This window comes from Rhea pennata, chromosome 8, assembly GCF_028389875.1.
Source record: "Rhea pennata isolate bPtePen1 chromosome 8, bPtePen1.pri, whole genome shotgun sequence".
NCBI classification, from domain to species: Eukaryota; Metazoa; Chordata; class Aves; order Rheiformes; family Rheidae; genus Rhea; species Rhea pennata.
In genome coordinates this window covers 29,753,557-29,773,109 of record NC_084670.1, presented here as the reverse complement: position 1 = coordinate 29,773,109, position 19,553 = coordinate 29,753,557, and the positions used below count along the sequence as shown (strand labels likewise).

Here is a 19,553-nt window from a genome sequence, read left to right as displayed (position 1 = left end):
AGCCCCACAGCCACAGGACACCATAGGGATGCTGTGTCCTCCACCTGCACACGGTGGGATAGACACAGCCCAGGCAAGGATCCACTCCAGAAAGGTGCAGCGGGGTCTCCTGGGCATCCGGTCTCATGATACTCAGCTGGGACCTGTGCGCTGGGCAAGCTGCAGACATGTCACGTCAGGACAAGTATTCAGTAGCTCAGAGACCATTGCACACCACCAGCCTGCCCCAGACAGCTTGCTCAGGAGCTGCCTGACACCACCTGCTGCCCCTGTCCTTGCGAAGAGGCTGGTTCTCCCTCAGCAACATCCTACAGACTCAACTTTGCCTATCTGAGAAAAAAACCATTTCAGGTGGGAAATGGCAGAGTTACCACTGGCCTCCTGTAGCTCAACCTTCGAGCTTGGGATTGAGCCTGGGGCTTGGCCAGGAGTCCCACCACACACACGGCCGCAGAGCTCCAGAGCAGCTTAAGGGACTCCAGGCACCATCTCCATCCAAGCCAGGCATTGAGACTGCTGCGGCTGCAAGCTACCATGCTTAGGTGACCACAACCCCAGCAACACCCACCAAGTCCTTGCTGGAGGGCGCCACACCAGATGCCCCCTTCCTCATGGTGGGAAGGGGTGTCAGCCACGGCACAGAGGCGCTTGGGAGGGACTGACACCTGGGACGCAGAGACAGTCAGGGGAGGCATTGCACATCATTTTCCAAAATCCCAGTGGCATCAGTGCCCTCCTGGCAAAACCAGGCTGCTCGGACCTGAACAGCAACAGCAGGAGGAAGCAACCCCAGCCCAGTCCCAAAGCCACTCTCAACCTGCCACTCTCAACCTGTCACCTCCACCACTGCCCATGCCTCCCCAGGATGGGGACTGCTCTGCTGCTAAAGCAGCTGCCAGATGTTCTTCCTCATGCCTACAAGGTGAGGATCTCGAACCCAAAATCTCCCCGGACCCTCTTCCGGCCCCCTCCTGGCAACACTGAGCCTGGCAAATACCTTGTGGCAAGTAATTTTACGTTATTCTGCGTTTACACAAAAATAGAGCAATTCTATATTTATAGAGATTTATAGCTGGTTCCGTGCTGGAGGAGTTACTGAGCAAGGCCGGGAGCTGCGGGCGGTCCAGGCTCCCAAGCGGTCAGCTGCTTCTCATTCGGCATTTCCAACATACAAAATTAAAGGCATTCGTCTCCGTCTGGTTTCTTAAATAGATAAGGGGGAAATGAACGGACAGTATGTACAGAGGGGCAGCGGCAGGGCCCGAGCGCCCTCTGCCCCCAGCCTCGCGCCGGCCGCCCGGGGTCAGTGAGGCCGGCTGCTGGACTCTGAGGGCTGCCGCTGGCGGGGAGGAGTGTAGCCGTTCAGGTAGCCGTTGCTCTGGCGTTTGCTGAGTCCTCCGTTAAGAATGTCCTGGATGTGCTGCACTATCAGGTTTATGGCCACTGCGAGCAAAGGGATGGAAAAGATACAGGGGAAGGATTGCATTAGGATCGCCTTGAATAAGTCGGAGCCAAGTCAGAGAAAGCAAGCCTGCTGTGACCCCTCTCGCCTCCTCGCAGGGCGCCTATCCCTCCTATCACATGCTGGGGGGCTGCAACCCTGTGGGGAGAACCATCCCCACCAGGGCACTGCGATCCCTCTGCCCTGGCCGAGCCAGACACCTGATTCCAGCCAGGTGGAGATGTGACCATCCCAGACACACGTCTGACCCTGGAGAAGCACCTTTCCCTGCACGTGGGATGAGCCGGGAGGAGTCTGCCTTGAGGTGCTGCGCGCAGACAGGCTCCCAGGCTTGCTCGGAGGAGCACGAGTGGTATCGGTGTCACCTTCAGCACACGTGCTCTCCTGGGTGGCAGCGGGCTGAGTCACCTCCGTGGCAGGCCCTGCTACCTCCTGGCTAACCTCGTCACAACGGCATCAGCCCAGAGCCAGCTGCCAGGATGTAGTGGCAGGGTCTGGGTCTGCTCACCTTCATTATCTGCTCCTCTGGGAATGATCACATCAGCATACTTCTTGGTCTGCAAGGAAAGAGTGCACGGTGTTAGAGGGAAAGCGGAGAGCTGCCGTGCTGGGGGCATCACCCCTGCTTCGCGGGGCAGTCCTTCTCCTCCCCTTGTCAAGCCCAAACCCACCAAGATGTATGTTACTGGGAAGACTACATTTTGGATGCTCTTATTTGCCTTCTGCTCTGAGTTTTGAGGGCTGTGCTTTGTGCCTTGACATCTCCATGAGCTAAAACAAATTCCAGTAAGGGACAGATCACCCTAATAAAACCTGAAATTCAAAAGCTTCATGATCACAAGATTCCAGGAATAGATGCTTTCAGGAACAGCCTCCTCTCTGAATCTAGCATGACCTGGTGCACAAACAAAACCTAGCATGCCTGGGTGGACATGTGATCTGCATGGGATAGGGGGGGATTTCTGCCAGCAACACTGGCAAAAAAGATCCACTTCAGGATGCCAGTCCTGGCCTATTTTCACCTGAAGATGCCAGTTGCAGTTTCCTCCCCTATTTACAGTTGCTTTTACAGCTGATCAGCTTCCTGACAGCTGCGCTGCAGCATAAGCAAGAGAGCCAGTGTGCTGGGCCAAGGCTGTTATCTGACACTTCCAGGCGCTTCCAGCCACGTCAAAATCCCCAGGACATTGTGGACTATTTCAGTGCTGAGTTGCCTGCTCCAGAGTTGGTTAGGAGCAGGATAACAGGAACGGTGGACACCAAGCCTGCTCTGCACCCATGTGCAATTGCTGTGTGGCGTGGCCCACCACCAGCTTGGAGGTGGGAGCAGACTACTGCAGAGCTAGTTGATGGGGATGAAGCAGTTGTTTTCTACCCTCCTTGTTTCACATTTCGTCCTTGTACAGACTCTTCAGCAGGAGAGACCGATACTGCATCCACTGCTTTGCAAAGCTGCAGATTTACCTTGCTGGGGACTCAAGAAGGAGGCTTACTAGGCCTGGCACCAAAATTGGACCTCATTTCCCCGAGCCACATCTGCATAAGACAGGGAAGAGAGCGCTGTCCAGGAGTCTGCGCCCCTTCTGAGGTCTACCAGAAACAGTTCTCTTAGCAGAGAAAGGATGAACCTCTTTTTCGGGTAAGAACAGAGACAGGCAGTGATGCTTTCATGGGCAAGCCCTGAGGCTGGAGGTGCAGGTTCAATTCCTGCCTGTAGTGCTGGCTAGCACTCCCCTGGTTGCAGGACTCTGCTGGTTCAGCCTTTTCAGGATGAGAAGAAATGTCACTGAGAGAGTGACGGAGCACTGGACCAGGTTGCCCAGAGAGGTTGTGGAGTCTCCTTCTCTGGAGACATTCAAGGCCTGCCTGGATGCAACTCTGTCTAACACGCTCTAGGTGACTCTGCTGAGCAGGGTGGGGTGGACTAGGTGATCTCCAGAGTTTCCTTCCAAAGTCAACCATTCTGTGAAATTCCCTGGGTAACTACCACACCCGCTCGAAAAGCCTCAGAAGCCAAGGTGCAGCCTCCACTCCATGAGAGCAGCAGCCAGGAGAGGTGTGCAGCAGCCAGTAATGCAAACTTGCTGTTACACCTGCAGGTTCCCCAGGGCTGCAGTGGTCTCCTACGTGCAAAGTCTCTGTCTGCTAGGGGTCCTTGCCTCCCACCCTTGCCTCAGCTAGCAGCTCTCAAAGTTGCTTCCTTTCTCCAGAAAGACCTCATGACCCTGGCCCCTAGCAAGGGCTCTGTCTGCTCTTCACCTTGGCCTTCCGCCAGCTGGGAAATGGGACCTGCAAGGCCATATCCTGCAGCACAGAGCAGTGGAAAAAGCCCCTCTGCTCTTCCAAGCGTGCAGCCAGTACCACCATAGGGCGAAAAGGGCAGGCAGCACGGTCCAATACACGAGGCAGGCACAGTGGTCACCGCTGCCGGGCAGGGATCTCCCCTCCCCAGCTGGATGCAGCCGAAGATCGTCCCTGCCGGTCTGGCGTGTGCTGAGCTGCCTGGTGCCGGTTTGGCAGAGCCCATGCAGGGAGGGTCTCTCTCGCCGTGGCTGCCTCCCCGCGGGGAGCGGTGATCTCACCAGGGAGGCAGCGGCCGTATAAACATCGCCCTGCGCCGGCCAGCACCGACACCCCCACCTAGCTGCTCTGCCGGCACCCAGGAGGAGAGGCAAGGCCAAGGCAGGGTGACCTGAGCTCCAGGGCACACACAGCTCCCAGCTGAGGGGGCGGGTGGGCAATCAGGCGTTTTTGGCAGGCTCTAACGTGTGTCCCTCCCTTTACACTTACTGGCAAGCAGAACTCCTCGAAGGCAGGCTTGACGAAGGTGATGTACTGAGACAAGATCTGCTCGAGGTCCCTGCCTCGCTCGCTGATGTCTCGTAGCACTGAGAAGAGATGAGGCACGGTCAGAAGCCAGGATGTGAACCGCTCCGGTCCCCCTGCCAGGCTTGGCCAACCACCTGGCCGTGTGCCCCGAGGTCCCTGTTCCTGGGAGCTGCTGCCCACCCGTCCGAGCCCAGCCCAGCACTGTGCTCCAAGCATTCCTGAGCACCAAGGGCTCGTGGAGTGGCCAAGGGCTTTCTTTGGCCGCCCTCCCTTGCCTAAGCTCTGCATGCACACTCCGGCTTAACCAGTGCCACCGCAGGCGGCCCAGACCCAGCCCTCGCATGCCTCTCGTCCCTCCGCCCCGGCTACCCAAGCCGAGGCTCTCCGCTCTGCCCCGGGCTTAGGCGCCGGCCCCGGAGCGAGCCTCCTCCACGCGCCAAGCGTGGCCGAGCCGAGCCACGGCGCGGCCAGCCTGCGCGACCCGCCGGGCGGCCGGCGCCCGCAGCGCCGAGCGGCTCTGCTCGCGGGAGGAGGAGGAGGAGGAGGGAGGGCTGGCGGCGCAGGACGCGGGCCAGCTCCCTGCCCGCCCCGGGAACGGCTCAGCCCGGCCGCTGCAGCCGGCTTCGCGACTTCTCCAGAAATCGGGAGCAATCCCCAGCACCAACAGCACGGAAAAACAAGCCGGGAAAGCAGAAGACAGGCGAGGCGGAGAGACGTCGGTTCCCAGGTCCCGCACCCGGTTTGTCGGCTGCCGCGGGGCGGGGAAGCGGCGCGGCGAGGGTGCGCTCGCAGCACAGCCGGCCGCGGACGCCGCGCGGGACGGCCGCGGGCTGCGCCGCCCGAACCCCCGGGCGGCAGCGGAGAGGGCAAAGCTCTGCTGCCCCGCGAACGCGCGTCGATGGCCCCAAGGCAAGGGGTCCCAGCACGGGCAGGGACAGCAGCCCGCGCTCAGACCACGTAGCCTCTCCGGAGGTAGCACCCTCTGTTCGCAGGGCCGGCCGGTGCTCCAAGGACAGGCTGGCGTCTGTCCGGCGTGCACTGGATCACTCCGATCGGGCCTAAAGCTGGCTGAGCACGGGGCCACTCCACCTGCTCCGCACCGGTCAGGCTGTTCGAGGCACCTGCTAAACGTGGATTTTGCCCCTTGCACTCCGGCAGCAACGTCTTCCTTGGGAGAGGTGCTGAGAAGGGGGTGATCTGAGCTACCTGCACTGAATCCCAGCGCTACTGATTAATAGAGCTGTCAGCTGCATTTCCAGGAACTTCATCTCCTGCTGCCAGCCGGCTCGAAAGCCCGTTGCTGCAATTCTCCAGGACTTCCGGGAGAGCAGAATGACTCAAGGCCGTGTCGCAATGCAAGATCCCGACTTGCACTTGCTACAAACAGCCTCCGGCTACATTCCAGGGACGTGACTATACTTTGGTACCTCACACACAAGGTCTCCTTTCCCCGAAGTGCCAGGGAGACATGGAGCAAGGAGACTATTGCCGCTGCTGTGGTCCTTGCAACCGCAGGAGGCAGGCCGGGAGACTGCCAAAGGGTCAGTCCCCCATCAGGAGGGCGGTGAGCTGCGCTAACCTGGGGACACCACCCCCTCAACCAGCTGGCAGCAGACCCACTGCTGCTTTGCAAGGCTTTTGCAGTTAGTGGCAGCTGAGGTAAATCCCCCAGATTGGCCTTAGCCCAGGTAATTTGTGATCCTGTCTGACAGCTGCAGCACAATGGGGTTTAGCTCTGTATCATGGTCAGCAAATGGATTATCTCAGTCTTTAGTCAATGGGATCTCAACCAGTTATCAAGCCCTGAGCTCACGGTTAGACACCAAGCCCGAAACAACTGAACTGCATGCCCCAGAGCGTGCTCAAGCTCCGTGCACGGTCACGCAGCGCTGCGGTGTTAATCAAACGCACAGACAACACCTCTCCTTCAGCCAGCCAGCGTGGGCCGCTGCCAAACACGTGGGCTACCCCCAGCTGGGCCACGAACCTGAGCTCCTGAACGGCACTGTCTGTTTTTCAAAGGATGAGGCTCACACTGCAGGATCCTGCAAGTGCATGTCTGTGACCCGCTAATGCATCTCCCCGCAACGACTGGGCTGTCATCTCTCTGGATGAGTCATGCAAGAACAGTGGGCAGGGTCAAGAGGGATGTGTAAAAAGCAGCTTTTAATCAGCACTGCTGACATGCCAACAGTGGAAGAGGCTGTATGCCTCTCTGACAGCAGGAGGGCTGCAGGACTTTTAGCAGGCACGACCAGTTCTGTCTCAGTGGGATGATCCGGTGCACAGAAGCAGTCTGAAGGTGAAGTTCCACGCTCCTCTTGTCACAGCACAGAGGTGTGAGGGGGACCTCTCCTCTAAGCCATCTTTTGCCACCCAGATGTCTTGTGGCAAGAGGAGGAAGGGTTCAGACACAGCTGATTCTGCCCTAAGTCCTCAGATGCCTGCCTTCCCAGCCTCAGGCCACCAGTGACCCCAGCCCCAAAGGCTGCTTTGAACGTTCATCCTGCAGTTAGCAATGAACCAAATCTCAAGCCCCAAAGAGCTGGAGTCCTTCCTATTCCAGTTGGCAACCTGCAGCCAAGCTGGCTGAACACTGGGAGTCCTGGTTTCCAGAGGTCTGTGCTCCTAAAGCCTTCACCTGGTGCCAAGTACCACGATAGGCTTCACACTGCACTGGCTGTGCTTGCACAGAGCAAGAGGTGCAAGCAAACTCCCCATCTGCTCCGTGTAGGATAAACACCCTCATCGCCAGACACCACTCTCGGAGTGCACCCGTACACCAGGTCCTGAACAGATCCATCGGGCACCGCCTTTTGGATAAGATCCACCAGGCACTGCATTTTGAACGAGCTGTCACCCTGCTTTGCCCGTTGCACCCCTTTCCTGCTGGTACCTGCTGAGTGGCAGCAGCTACCATCCAGCTGGAGTCACCAGGCACCTACAGCGCCGTGCAAGGACACAGCACATTCAGCAGGCCCAGTGCTGCATGCGTCAGAGGAGGACTCCCAGACAAGGTAGCAAAAACCCCACTGAATCCTAAGAGACAAGGCGCCAGGTGCTCCCCACTGCCATGAGCTGCCCAATGCAACATGCTGAATTAGGGATGAAAATCTCCCTAGCTCTTTTCCAGCTCCAGCAAATTCTCGTATCGGTTCCAGCTCTGCTCTGGCCTCCAGTCACTGTTACCTGCCTCAGCAACCTGGTGCTCGGATAGCTAAGTGACATTTGTTCTTCCCCTGTCACAGCAGGCACAGTCACACGAGGGCCTCACCTCTGCGGGACAGCCGAGTGTCTGCATCCGTGTCCACAAAGAGCTTCATGCGGAAGAGGTCCCGCACCTCCTGGCTGTAGAAGGCCAGGATGCCTTCGAAGAGCACCACGTCGGCAGGGTAGACAGTCACCGTCTCCTCTTTCCTAGCAGGGAGGAGGAGGAGGAGAGTCAAAATACTCTGACAGGCAGAACAGGTCCAGGGGTGTGGGGGGAAAGCAGCGGTGCCCCTAGGCATTGCACCAACCCTGGGACATTGCTGCTGCCCCAGGGAGGTGACCGAGGGGAGAGCAGACCTACCCCACCGCGGCGAAGGGAGTCCAAGGCATACGTATGCTTCCTAGGAGGACGAACGGCAGAGCAGGAAGCAGACCAGCCCCTCTCCCCCCACCCTGGCCAGCTGCCGCTTGCAAGTCTTACAAGCCAAGCCGGAAAGCCCATGCACGGGGTTTCACCCGCGGGCACGCGCAAGGGCCAGCTCCGTTCCTCCCGGGAACCAGGCAGCGCTCCTCAGACACCGCAGCACTTCCGTGGGAAACGGAGCGGGGCCAGGCCACCCACAACCAGCACAAATGCGCAGAAACAAGACGAACGCACGCGAGGGGAGAGTTACAGGGGCAAGAACGTCCTCCTCGTCCTTTCCTGGCAGTTCTGATGTGTTTGAGCCCAGAATACTTGTTAAAGCTGCAAACACAGATTTTCTTTTGAGGAAAAAGAGGGCAGATGGGGGAAAGAAAGGGGGGCCCATAGCCCTCATCCATCGCTGCCCGCAGGCTGCGACCACGCGGCTGTGCGGCAGAACAGATCAGGCTCCACCTGAGGGCCCGGAAAGCATCCTCTAATCAAGCGGTCTGGAGGATTTAGCACGCAAGCTTTTGGTAGACACCAAAGAAGCAGGCACACCACGCGCCTGCCCCGCAGGCGCTGCCCTCGGCTCCGGGGCCGGAGGGGCGCGCGGGAGCAGGCGGAGGCGGGCTGGGGCCCGCGGGGCTGCGTGCCGTGCCGGGGGGTGCCGGCCGTTGGCAGAGGCCCAGCAAAGCAGGAGCAGCTGTTAGACCTGGAGTGGGAGACAAAGTCATAGACGGGAATCTGGACCGTCTTCCCTTCCGTGATCTCTTTGAGCGTTTTGACGATCAGCTCGTTGTCGAAGGCGTCTGCGGAAAGAGGAAACGTCACCCGAAGCAGCCAAGCAGCCTCACGCGACGCTGCGCCGAGTCTAGCCAGGGCCACTGGCACCCCGCGCTCGGGACGGACGGACACACGGACCGGGCAGGAAAGCCCCGCGCACACCCTCGTGGGTGCAGCAGGGCCCAGCTCCCCCTGCTTTGCACCCGGCGGGGATCCGGCCAGCGGAGATCAATACCCGCCTTGTACGGCGGTGCTGGGAGCCCAGGCTGGGGAGGACGCGTCCCGCGCGACGCCGGCTCGCGGAGAGACTGGAGCAGTGTTCCAGCCCGGAGCCGCCGCACAGGCAGGGCTCTGTTCGCGGGCGCCCGCTGCCCCCGGCATTGTCCTCGTGGGGACGAGGGGACAGCGGCTCTGGAATTTCCCCGCCGAGCCCGGAGACGGCTCAAAGAGGCCCTGTTGTAGCAGCCGGCCGCAGAGCCCTCGGTGGAGCAGCCTGCACAGCGGCTGCACCGGACAGGTTTCCTGCACCTTGCAGGAGGGACACAGAGCTGCCGGCTCCAGGAGCTCGTGCTGAGCCAAAGCTGTCCCTGCTGCTGACCCAGCCGCACCAGAACACCTTTCAACCCAGGGAACACGTTTGTGGGGAGGAGAAGAGGAGCGTATTAGATGTTCACAACCTTCTCCTCTCCCATCCCACGTGCTCCATCCCATGACTGTTGCCTTCCTGCGGTGGGGGAGGCGGTACAGCAGGGGACAGCTGGTCGCCCTCCAGAGACACAACGCTCCTGGGGTGCACCCCGCTGCACGGGGGCTCAATCAAGCATCCGCACCCGCCCCGTGCAGAGGCTGAGCCTGCGCAAGGCTCTTTGCAAGTGACCTCGGGGGTCCCCGCTCCAGCCCTCACTGCCTGCCGCGTGGCAGAGCCCCGGCGCTGCTCTCCGCTCACCTGGGTGGTCAAAGTTGAATTGGCCTTTCAGTGCTTTGGATTTCTGCTCCGAGGTGAGGACCCGGTAGAAGCTGTCTTGGCTCACGATCACCACCTGCTTCTGGCGATAGTCCACCTCGTTCTGGCCCAGCAGCTGGACAATCTTGGAGCAGACTGAGGACTGGGAAAGGACAGCAAAGGAGGCAAGTCAGAGGCAAGTCATGTCTGAGTTGCACGGGGGAGATGTCCCACATCACCTGGGGCAGCTTCTCCTTAGTCATAGGAGCCCTTGGCCGCTGCACAATACAGCGGCGGTAGCTGCAGCCCTAACCGATGGCCGGGGGGAGCCAGCCCAGGCACCCCCTGTGCGGGGCAGAGGAGGTTTCTGGCACTGCTCTGGGCCGCTTCAGCTCCTGCAAACCTCCTGCACTTGCCCCTGGCCGCAGACACCCCGCTGAGCCCCGTGGTCCGCAAGGAGCAGGTCCCCCCGCCGCCCGGCTGGCCCCCGGCCGGCCTGCAGCTCTCTCCTCTCCCGTCTCCCCGCTGGCTCAGCCGTCTGCTCCCTACCTGGCCGGCAAGCTCTGGAGGAAGCGGCGGCGATAGGGAATTAAGGCAAGCAAGGCGGTTTGCCTGCGAAGCTGGAAGATTTGATGGCATGCCTGTCCCCAGAGACCATCTCTTCCCCTCCAGACCAGGCTGACCCGACTTGGCTGCGACCACCGCGCCGTGAGTCAGCCCGAGCCCGGCTGGAGAGTCTCCAAGCGCAGGACTGCCGCGGAGCGAACCAGCCCGGCCGGTCCTGACCGCAAGTTTAGGTCTCGTGTCAGCGATGGGGGTCTCCCTGAGCATCCCACGTTCTCCTCCTTGCCTGCTCCGGCTGGCAAACGGTGCTTCGCGGCAGCCCTGCCCTGCAGCGAGCTGCTACCGCCCCGAGCAAAGAGCTGCAGCAGCCCAGTGCCAGCCGCCAACCCTTCGGCACGTCCCGACCGTTCGCGACACAGAAAGCCGGAGCACAATCTCCGTTTCCTCTGGTTTTCCACTCCCCGGATTCTTCCCCCGCCTGTGTCAGCCCTCTCACTTACCCAGCCGTATCCCACGGGGTTTGCAAACAGAAGGCCTGCACAGTGCCTCTCCTCCACTTCTCCTCCCTGCTCTCTCCCCACAAATGCTGCTGCCTTCCACGTTGCCCACCCAGCAAGGGGACGCGGCAGCAGCGTTCAGCCTCGGGCACGGCTGCCGAGGACAGACTTCCCCGGCCCCTCGCACCTAGGAGCAAACCTCCTTCCAGCACAGAGACCGAGGCAGATCCTCAGCGCATCAGCGGAGCTGTGTACCGATCTGCGCCACAAACTGCTTTCCCAGCCTGGGGGAGAAAACGGGGCTGCTTTTCCTGTGGATCACTGAAACCAAGGCACCAGTTGCTCTTACAGTCCCTCCTTCCCTGCGGAGGTCAGCAGCCGCACGGGCAGCAAAACGGACATCGTTTGGGGGAATCAGGCTGCTCCTCCAAGCCTTTCTTCTGTTTCATGCATGCTAACCTCTGTCTTGCTGACCTGGGAAAGCGAGGAAAAGAGCCCCAGTAGCTCTCTCAACCACCCTCATGTTCCATAACCCACAGCTCAGGGCATCTGATGGTGAGAAAACCCACGGAGAAAGCAGTTCTCAGCAGCTGGAGACAGGAACACAAGGCCTGGCTCACACGTGCATCCCCTTGGAGGGGCCCTGGATGAGGATCAGAACATGTCCCAGTTGTGTTTAGGGTCTGACGTTCTGGGCTGGCAAGTGCCTCTGGCAAAAGCTTTGGGGCACCTGCTACAGCCCCCCACTCCCTTTTCTCTAATGGGTTTTGGAGAGCTACCAGAAGTGACGGAGGAAGACGTTCACAAGGCTTTCTGGCTCTCTCAGGCCCAAGCTTGGGTCCAGTGTGCCCTGTTGCCCTGGCAGCCAGGGATGTTAGCCACTGGGCTCTGGAAAGAGGCACCTGGTCCCTCAGAAAGCAGAGGGCTCCGGTCCAAGCTCAACACGAGCTGCTGTGGGCCAGGGCACTGCTTGCACCTGGATACCTATGTGACCACAGAGGGACACAGGGACAGCAGGAGACACAGCGCCTCCACCCAAGCCAGGGGCTGCATTTAGCCCGCACCAGTGCAACAGAAAAGCTTGGACGACTCTCACAACTCCTTGTTCGGGGCTAGTAAGAACCAACATCCATCCCAGGTTTAAGTGAAGGGTGTTTTTCCCCTTCTCATGATCACTTAGGGCAGGATGGTTTGAGGGGCATTCCCAATGCCAGTCTGAACACCTCCTGCAGCTGGAGCACCAGCTTTTCCCCTTTGATGATGAGCACCATATGCAAAGGAGGAAGAAAGCCCAGAACCGCAGAGGTTGCAAATTCCCCTACCGAGTGAGAACAGAAACTCCTAGCCTCAGGAAGCGTCCCCTACAAACAAGTGACGCACGTCCCCTGCTCAAACACCCTTCCTCGCAAACCAGCATTGCACATATATGTATGACTTTCTTTTAATCAGAAATGTGAAAAGCTCACTAATAATCTGAAACGACAGCAGTTACCTTCTGGGGAAGCCTGCAGATGCCTAAGGAGACATCTTGGCGGAGCCCAAAACGCAACCGCGAGGAACCGTGCTGGAATCTCACTGGGTTGGATGCAGTGGCAGGACACGATGCACGAGACGCACGGTGCTGATGCCCGCAGTGCAGTGCCTGCCGGATCCCTTCCTTTGCCAATTCCTAAGCCCCAGTAGGGGGACAGAGACAACTGGATTTTTTTCTCCCTGCCCCGAGAGCCCCACGACCATAGGGAGAAACACAGGAGTGACTTGACAGAGATAACGTGACCCTGCAAATGAACCCCAATACAAAGAACTCCATAACTTGGGGCCCGAAGCCCACCCCTAGCTCTGGCTCTGCCTTCGGTGACCTATCCCAATGCAGGAAGGCGAGCAGCCCTGCAAAAAGAGGCTCCTTGTCTCAGCTCAGGCGCTTCCCTGGAGCTACGCTGTGCACGCTGACGCCAGCTGCACGCTGCTCTGCTCGCCGTGGCCCCAGGTGCGCGCAGGAGGCGATTCAGCACGCTCCCAGCGAGCAGGATGCTTTCTCAAGCGAGAGTCCTCCCTTCCTCCGGGGCTGCTTTAAAAACCGAACGTAGGCCAGTCCCGCCAGCCTGCAAACCCTTCACGGCTGCCAAGCAAACCCTTCCCGTGCGAGCCGCAAACTGTCGCAGGCCTTTCTAACCGTGCCAACGGAGAGCCCCGGCACCTCCGCCCTTGCTCACGACTTCCACGGGCTGCAGCGGGGAGAACCGGGCTCCCGGTCCGAGGGAGCCGGCTGCGCCCCGCCGAGCGGCGCTCCTCCAGGCTTTGGGCTAGCGCGGGTCCCTGAGAAGCTGTACAAACCAACCAACAACGCACACGGCCGCGTCAGGGGGAGGTTTCTGCACACCACAGCACAAAAAGAAAGCTCCGAGAGACACTTTTCCTCAAGAGAAGCAGCTGCAGCTCCCCTTGCAGGTTTTCTCCTCAGTGCTAAGCACACAAATAACTAGTGTTTGGAAGGAAAAAGCACAGCTTTATTCTGCTGGGAGAGGAAGAGGGAAGACATGGGAAGCACCAGGCAAAGAAGCCCAACGCATTTGCCCGGAAGGAGAGAAGGCCCTTGCAGTGCGAAGGGGAAGGAACGCAGCAGAAGGGTGCTCAGAGCCCTGCTCCGGCCATTTATTTCAAAGATGCTGATTACATTATCCATTTAATTCATTGCACTAATGGCCTATAGTCAGCTGCTCAAATAGTCTTCAAGAGTTGACTAATTCCCCCTCATATTATTATGTAAATGTATTTCACAGTCCCTCTTTGGTTGCTCTGGTCAGCCAGTGAATTACCGCTTCGGATGGGTGTTAGAGAGCCAAGGGGCTGGGCGGACGGGTGTTAGAGAGCCTGATGGGCGTTAGAGAGCGCATGGCCATGTCCAGAGGTCGCAGGCAGCTGGTCCCGGGGTTGGTTGCAGCAGCCAGGGCAGCACAGGTACTTCTGGCCCTGTAAGGCTTGATCTCAGCTCAGAGGCACCCAAAACACTGTGCGTACAGGCACGTGAAACCCACCTGCCCAGAGCCATCTGTCCATCAAACCAGAGCCTGGCAACACAAGGGGTGAGATGTCTATACTGAGCTGTTCACCCCAGCACACCAGCAGGGAGGAGACCTCCCACAGGGTATAGGCTTCCTCTAGACCAAACACCTAGAGAAGGTGAATGAAGGCAGATAAAATAATTCCTACCATAAGGAAATACTGAAGCTATCTTCTTTGGAGCAGGCAAAATGGGAAAGGCTGCAGCAGAGACAAGACCCACCAAGAGAAGAGGAAGCAGCTGCTGGGCTCCAGCATGGATGGAAGAGCGGAACTAACTCCTGCCACTGCTGCAGGTTGCTTGCCCCAGGCTAAGACACTTTACACCATAAGGACAGTCCTCCCTTGTGCAGACCAATGCCCCTGGCCCACTACAAATGCTACTGCAGGGAACGAGGAGAGACTGACAGCAATCACACCTTCTACCAAGGAGAGACTGACAGCAATCACACCTTCTACCAAGGAGAGGTGCCTGGAGCTCATCAGCACAGAGACCACTGCCACAATTCCTGTCCTGTAGCATTTGGATGAGGGCAGGCTTTGCACGGGCTGTGGACGGCTTTGCAGATACCAAATTTGTAAAGGTCTCAGAACATCTATTAAATGGCTGCCTGCGACTGCAGGGAGCTTGTTCATGACCCAGTCAGTCCTTTCCAATTTTAAGGGGGCATATCCACATAGCAGCACCGGGACTGGAAACTTGCTATGTTATTACCAAAAGCCTGGGCCTTCCCCCAAAGCTTTCCCAGGCAGGTTCACCATTTCCATCCATCCCTCTGTGAGCCACAGGACAACCAGTCCGGGACTGTGATAGCCCCATTTATTCTCTCGTCACCACTGGGCTTGGTACTAGGGGACGCTGCATGTGTGATCAGCAGTCCTGTGCCCTGGTGCACACAGGCACAGAGAATTTTAACATTGGCTTTGAACTGGGAGGAAAACAAAACCCCAAACACAATCCTACCTATTTTAGATGCAAGATATCTTAAAAAGTCCCTGCTACAAATGCCATAGGCTGGAGGTGACTGAGCCCATGAGACCAGGTCAAATCAAACAGGCTCTGTAATGAGCAAGCACATACTCAGTCAGTGCAGGAAAGGGCTGACCCACCAAAGTGTCCTGTGTATTGGTCTGATCAGTGGCCGGCACAAAACAACATTCTACTAGAAAGTTTGACAAGTTTCTAGCATGCATTGACACTGGCATTTATTAAGCCAGACCTTGTGATTCCTGGCTTCTGCCAGCCAGGAAGCGTCACCAGGAAATGGTGCTGAACCGAGACAGGATTGCTGTAATTCCTGCTAGTCCCTCTCTGGTGGCACTCCTGGGGAGCCAAAGCCTCCGCATAAGTGCCAAGCTTTCCCTCTGTGTTTCTTTTCCACTCTGTTGCCACCTAGATGCAAGAGAACGACCCAAAGGTTGCTGGAGGATTTGAGGGGAGAAGTATCCCTCAACTCACTAGTGTAGGAGATCCAGGTTTGTAACGCAGGATCAACATCTTGGCTGTCCCATCCTCGCTGGGAGATCCCAGTTTGCTGCCTCCTTCAGCCTTCTGACCGGCTCTGAGCTGGCTAATCCTCGCAGGCAGCCAGGGCAGCCTCACACAGCTCTTTTTGGTGTTTAAAGCACAGTTGCCCAAAGCGTTAACAGTGAAGAAACCTGGCTGATCTCATACAGCAATTTTAGTGCTCTGCAGTCTGCATGTTCAAACAGATGTTTCTAACTTTGTGTACTAACCAAAGATCCAAACCATGCAGCCACCAGGCCACAGCAACACCCCTATTCAGCCCTCACTAGCTCGAGGGCAAGGCCTCCGAGGAACACGCTCAGCCCTTTGCAGATCTGTCTGGTTTTACAACCTCCTACCAAGAGATAGGTTTAATCAGCACTTCAGTTCATATAGCGTGGGGGACCTGCAATTAATCTTCAGCCTAAAATTTAAGAGATCTCCCCACCCTTGCAACCACCGCAGCACCAGATGCTTCCCCGGTTGCTTGAAGCCAGCCATTCCAGCAATGCCTGCAGAGCTGCTGGGTCCCAGCTGCCAAGCTGAAATTGGGGGGGAACGACACGCGAGCAGCTTGAGGAGGTATCCTAACACTTCACAGCTCATCCCAGCAGTCACTTCACCGAACTTTCCTCCAACCTGCAGCCTGGCTGCCTGCTTCACGGGCCGTGATCCTTGGTAGTCAAGAGCCTTTTGTGGGGCTCAGGGAGGGGAGAAGCTGCTAGCACCACGACCACGGGTATAGGGAGGAAACACAATTTAGCAGAGCACTTTGAAGGCATTACAGGTGAACGAAAATGCTATGACCAGCCTTGGAAATCCCTGTGAGGAACAAGGCATTTGCAGTCCTTTCTGCCTTTGGCTTCTTTGCTGAGCCAGCACAGGAGGGGTCCTAATGCCGCCCCACCGCCCCCGCATCGGGGGACAGCAGCATGCTTAGCCTGGGCAGGACTTTGCTCGGATTTAGGAGGAAAACGGGAGAGGCTCCTACTAACAGCCACCAGAGGCTCCAGGCACAACAGCCTGCCCAGGACCTCTGTTGCTCCCCATTTTTTGCTCCCACAGTCCAAAATTCATTTGAAGGCTGAACACATTGAGAGCGCTTGAGTTTCTATCTCCTGTTAGGAATGAAAGTCGCTCAAGCATCTTCTACTCACTAGAGAAGAGAAGCCAGCCTCTGAACTCGAGTACTCAATTTGCCTTTAAGAAATACCAACAAAACACTCCCCCAGCCTCCGAGGAGAAGGCTGGGAGCTTCGGATGCCAGCTCACCCATGGCACCACGGGACACAACAAGTTGCGGCAAGCTACAAAACGGATCCCTTCCCTCTCTTTCGTCATCTGACTGTGCTGGCTCACCTAGACTGAGGGGGGGGGGGGGGACCAAGGAGCATTTTTCCCCATCTCAGACTCAACAAAACCAGCAGGAGGAGCAGCTAGGGGTGGAGGGGGGTGTGTGGAAGGCAAACGCCTTCCGTTATCGTGGAGCTGGTGTGCTGTCAGAAGGGAGGGTTACAACAACAGCCCTCAACTGGTGCGAAGGAGAGTCAGCTGGACTTGCACTTCCCCAGCGGGAAAGGGACCTGCCCCATTTCCCCCCCCAGGAGCTTTTTGCTTCTGCCCAGTGAAGCTGGGGCCAGCAAAGCCCCAACAGGTTGAATCTGATCCTCAGGCAAGGCCTTAGCTGAGCAAACTGGACCAGCCCCGGGGCCGTTTTCCCAGAGCGTGCCGTAGCACCCAGCACAGGGTGCTGTCAGCAACCAGCCTGGGGAGAGCCCCACTACTGCAGCCGAACGTGGCCTGCCTCATACCTGCATCCCAGCGACACGTGTGAGCCTGAGGGACACTACGCACAACCCCCAGGTTTTCTTCCTGTTGCTTCTCTTTGAAGGAGTTTCTTTTCTTTCTTTTTTTTTTCCTGCCAGTATATTTCTTACAGCCTTTTCCTAAAAACTTTGCACTGATCTGCCGGATTCCCTTAAGTGGGCAGCACTGCAGAGCACTTTTTAGCTGCTAGCAATCACTGCAGTGAAGGGAAAAAGTTGGGGGGGGGGGGGAGAAAAAACACCTAAAACTGAAAACAAACCTCAAAGCCAAGTGACAGAAAAAGCCAGTTACTACCTCTCCCAGGCTAAAAAGAGGCATTTTCCTATATTTTTTTTCCAGGGCAGCCTGCTGCTGCTAAGCATTTTCACTTTGAAGTTGAGAACAACCGTGGCGCATTGCACTGTAATCATTGCTTTTACCTTGCAGGCCCGTAACACGGTGTTCGGAGACATAACAGTTTGGCAGCGCCAGACACAATGTTATTGGGACAGCTACGGAGAGGCAGACCCACGCATCAGGGAGCGGACAAACCCAGGGCGCCTCCGGCAGCAGGAGCCGCGCCGCAGGGCCGATCCGGCTCGGGCTCCCAGCCGGAGAGGTTGCATCCTCTCGCGCCATCTCTCCCCTGCCACAGCCGGATTTTCCTCCCTCGCACAAAGGGCAGCGGTCCCAAGAATCACTAGGATACTTAGGGACACGTTTTTGAAACACTGTTAGCGTGGGCCGAAATAGGGCGGTCAGGCCATGCCATCCCCAGAGGGAGGAAAAGCCCCCTCTCCAAACGCGAATCAGCCCAGAGACGCAAGGCTCTGCCTTTCTCCTGCAAGGGCATTCGGTCTCCTTAGCAAGAAATATTTTAAAGGCAATTCTACTTCCAAATCTATTCCTGTTCTCCAGAATGCCTTAAAGAAAAGAAAGGGGGGGGGGGGGATGCAGCAAGAATTTCTGTGCTGGCCCAAATGCAAGAATAATGAAGGGGAATAAAATAAAGATGTAATTTACCTTAAGGTAGGAAGATACCTGCTTCGGGTTTAAAGAGAAGAGAAAGGAAGAAAGCCGCTGCGTGGGAACCGCTGCTCCGGCGGGCAGAGCCCCGCGCCGCGCTGCTGCAGCGCCCCGCGGAAGACGCGCGCCCCGCCGCTGTGAGTCAGCAGCTCGCCGCTGCCGAGCCGGCCGGCGCGCCACCCCCGGCCCGCGCAAGGAGTAACGATAATGAGGGAAAAAGAGGGGAATTAAATAAAATAAGGGAGGGGGAGAAAGAGGCGCGGGGGGGGGGGGGTATCGCGCCCGCACGCACCAGGTGAGCGGCGCCGCGGGTGCCGGGAGGGGAGAAGAGCGCGGAGGGCTCACGCATGGGCAAACCTCCCCCCCCCGCCGGGCCGAGCCGAGCCGGGCCGGGCCGGGCCGAGGGGCTCCCCCGGCCGCCGGCGCGGCGCACGTGGCGGCGCGGCCGGGAGCCGCGGGCCGCCGCTGCCATGTGGCCGCCGCGCCCGCGGGGGGAGGCTGCGGGCCGCCGCCGCCGCCCGCCCCGCACCTTGCCGCTGGCCGTGCCGCCGCTGACGCCGATGAGGAAGGGCTCGCCGCCGCCGCCGGGCTGCCCGTGCTCCTCCAGCCGCTGCTCGCTGTCCCCCGCCATCCTCCGCTGCTAGCGCCGCCGCTGCCTCCCTCCCGCCTTCCCCCCTCCTCCTCCTCCGCCTTCGCTCCCCGGCTCTCCTTGCGGGGCTGGATTTATCTGATGAGTCAAGGGCCTTCCTCCCCGCCTGGTTCACATCCCCGGCGCGGCGGCTCCCTGCCAGGTGCCTGGTGCCGCAGCTGCACATGCTCCAGCCCAGCCCGCCGGCGGCTGCGCCTGCCCCCCGGCCCCGCGCCGCCCCCCGGAGCCCCCCGAGCTCGCGGCCCCTTCCCCGCTCGCACCCGCGAGCTACCGGCGTGGCAGCGGCAGGAGGGAGCGGGGGCTGCGCCCTCCAGCACATCCCACCACCACCACCCGAGCCGTGATCCTGCAAGCGCTCGGGAACATTTATTCACGGCCTGGATCTACGAATAAAGATCATGCTTATGCCTTTGGCAAGCAGGAGACGTCTGGGAGGAGCTGCAAGCGCTCTGGAGACCGAGATTCAAAGTCAAAATGCTCTTGATAAATTGGAAAAAATGCTCTGCAAAATGTAGGATGCCAGTGCATGCGGGCAAGTGCAAAGCACAGTACTTAGGTAGGAGCAATCAACTGTGAAAACGCAAGATGGGAAGCTGCTGGCTACCAGCCCTCTCACAGATACAGATCTGGGAATACAGTGGATCAAAGAGTCACCAACATCATGCTGCTGTGAAAAAGGCAAACATCCCACTGGGACATATAAACATACATAGACAGACTAATTTAACCCTCTGCTTGGTAAGAACGCAACCTGGGTAACTGCGTTTCCAGAAAGATGAGGCCAGATGGGAGATACTCCTCCAGTGGAGGA

General features: G+C 58.4%; 1 protein-coding gene across 2 annotated transcripts; it reads right to left on the bottom strand.

The window, feature by feature from the left end:
* Window positions 1–691: 691 nt before the first annotated feature.
* On the bottom strand, window positions 692–18,742 carry UCK2 (uridine-cytidine kinase 2). Of its 2 annotated transcripts, none has more exons than XM_062581276.1 (7): window positions 18,623–18,742; window positions 9,637–9,796; window positions 8,620–8,716; window positions 7,566–7,708; window positions 4,253–4,350; window positions 1,971–2,019; window positions 692–1,443 (listed from the first exon to the last, which is right to left on the bottom strand). In XM_062581276.1, the coding sequence occupies exons 1-7, from the start codon at window positions 18,722–18,724 to the stop codon at window positions 1,304–1,306; spliced, it is 789 nt and encodes a 262-aa protein (XP_062437260.1). In that variant the 5' UTR covers window positions 18,725–18,742; the 3' UTR covers window positions 692–1,303. The 2 variants fall into 2 exon arrangements, with proteins under 2 accessions (XP_062437260.1, XP_062437259.1); XM_062581275.1 differs by lacking the exon at window positions 18,623–18,742 and adding an exon at window positions 10,183–10,287.
* Between the last annotated feature and the right edge of the window lie 811 nt (window positions 18,743–19,553).

Coding starts and splice junctions, on each gene's coding strand:
- UCK2 (XM_062581276.1), bottom strand. CDS start 18,724: ATGGCGGGGGACAGCGAGCAGCGGCTGGAGGAGCACGGGCAGCCCGGC. Junction 7,709..8,619: donor GACTTTGTCTCCCACTCCAG/GTCTAACAGCTG, acceptor CCTCCCTGCTAG/GAAAGAGGAGACGGTGACTG. Junction 1,444..1,970: donor CAGAGGAGCAGATAATGAAG/GTGAGCAGACCC, acceptor CTTTGCTCGCAG/TGGCCATAAACCTGATAGTG.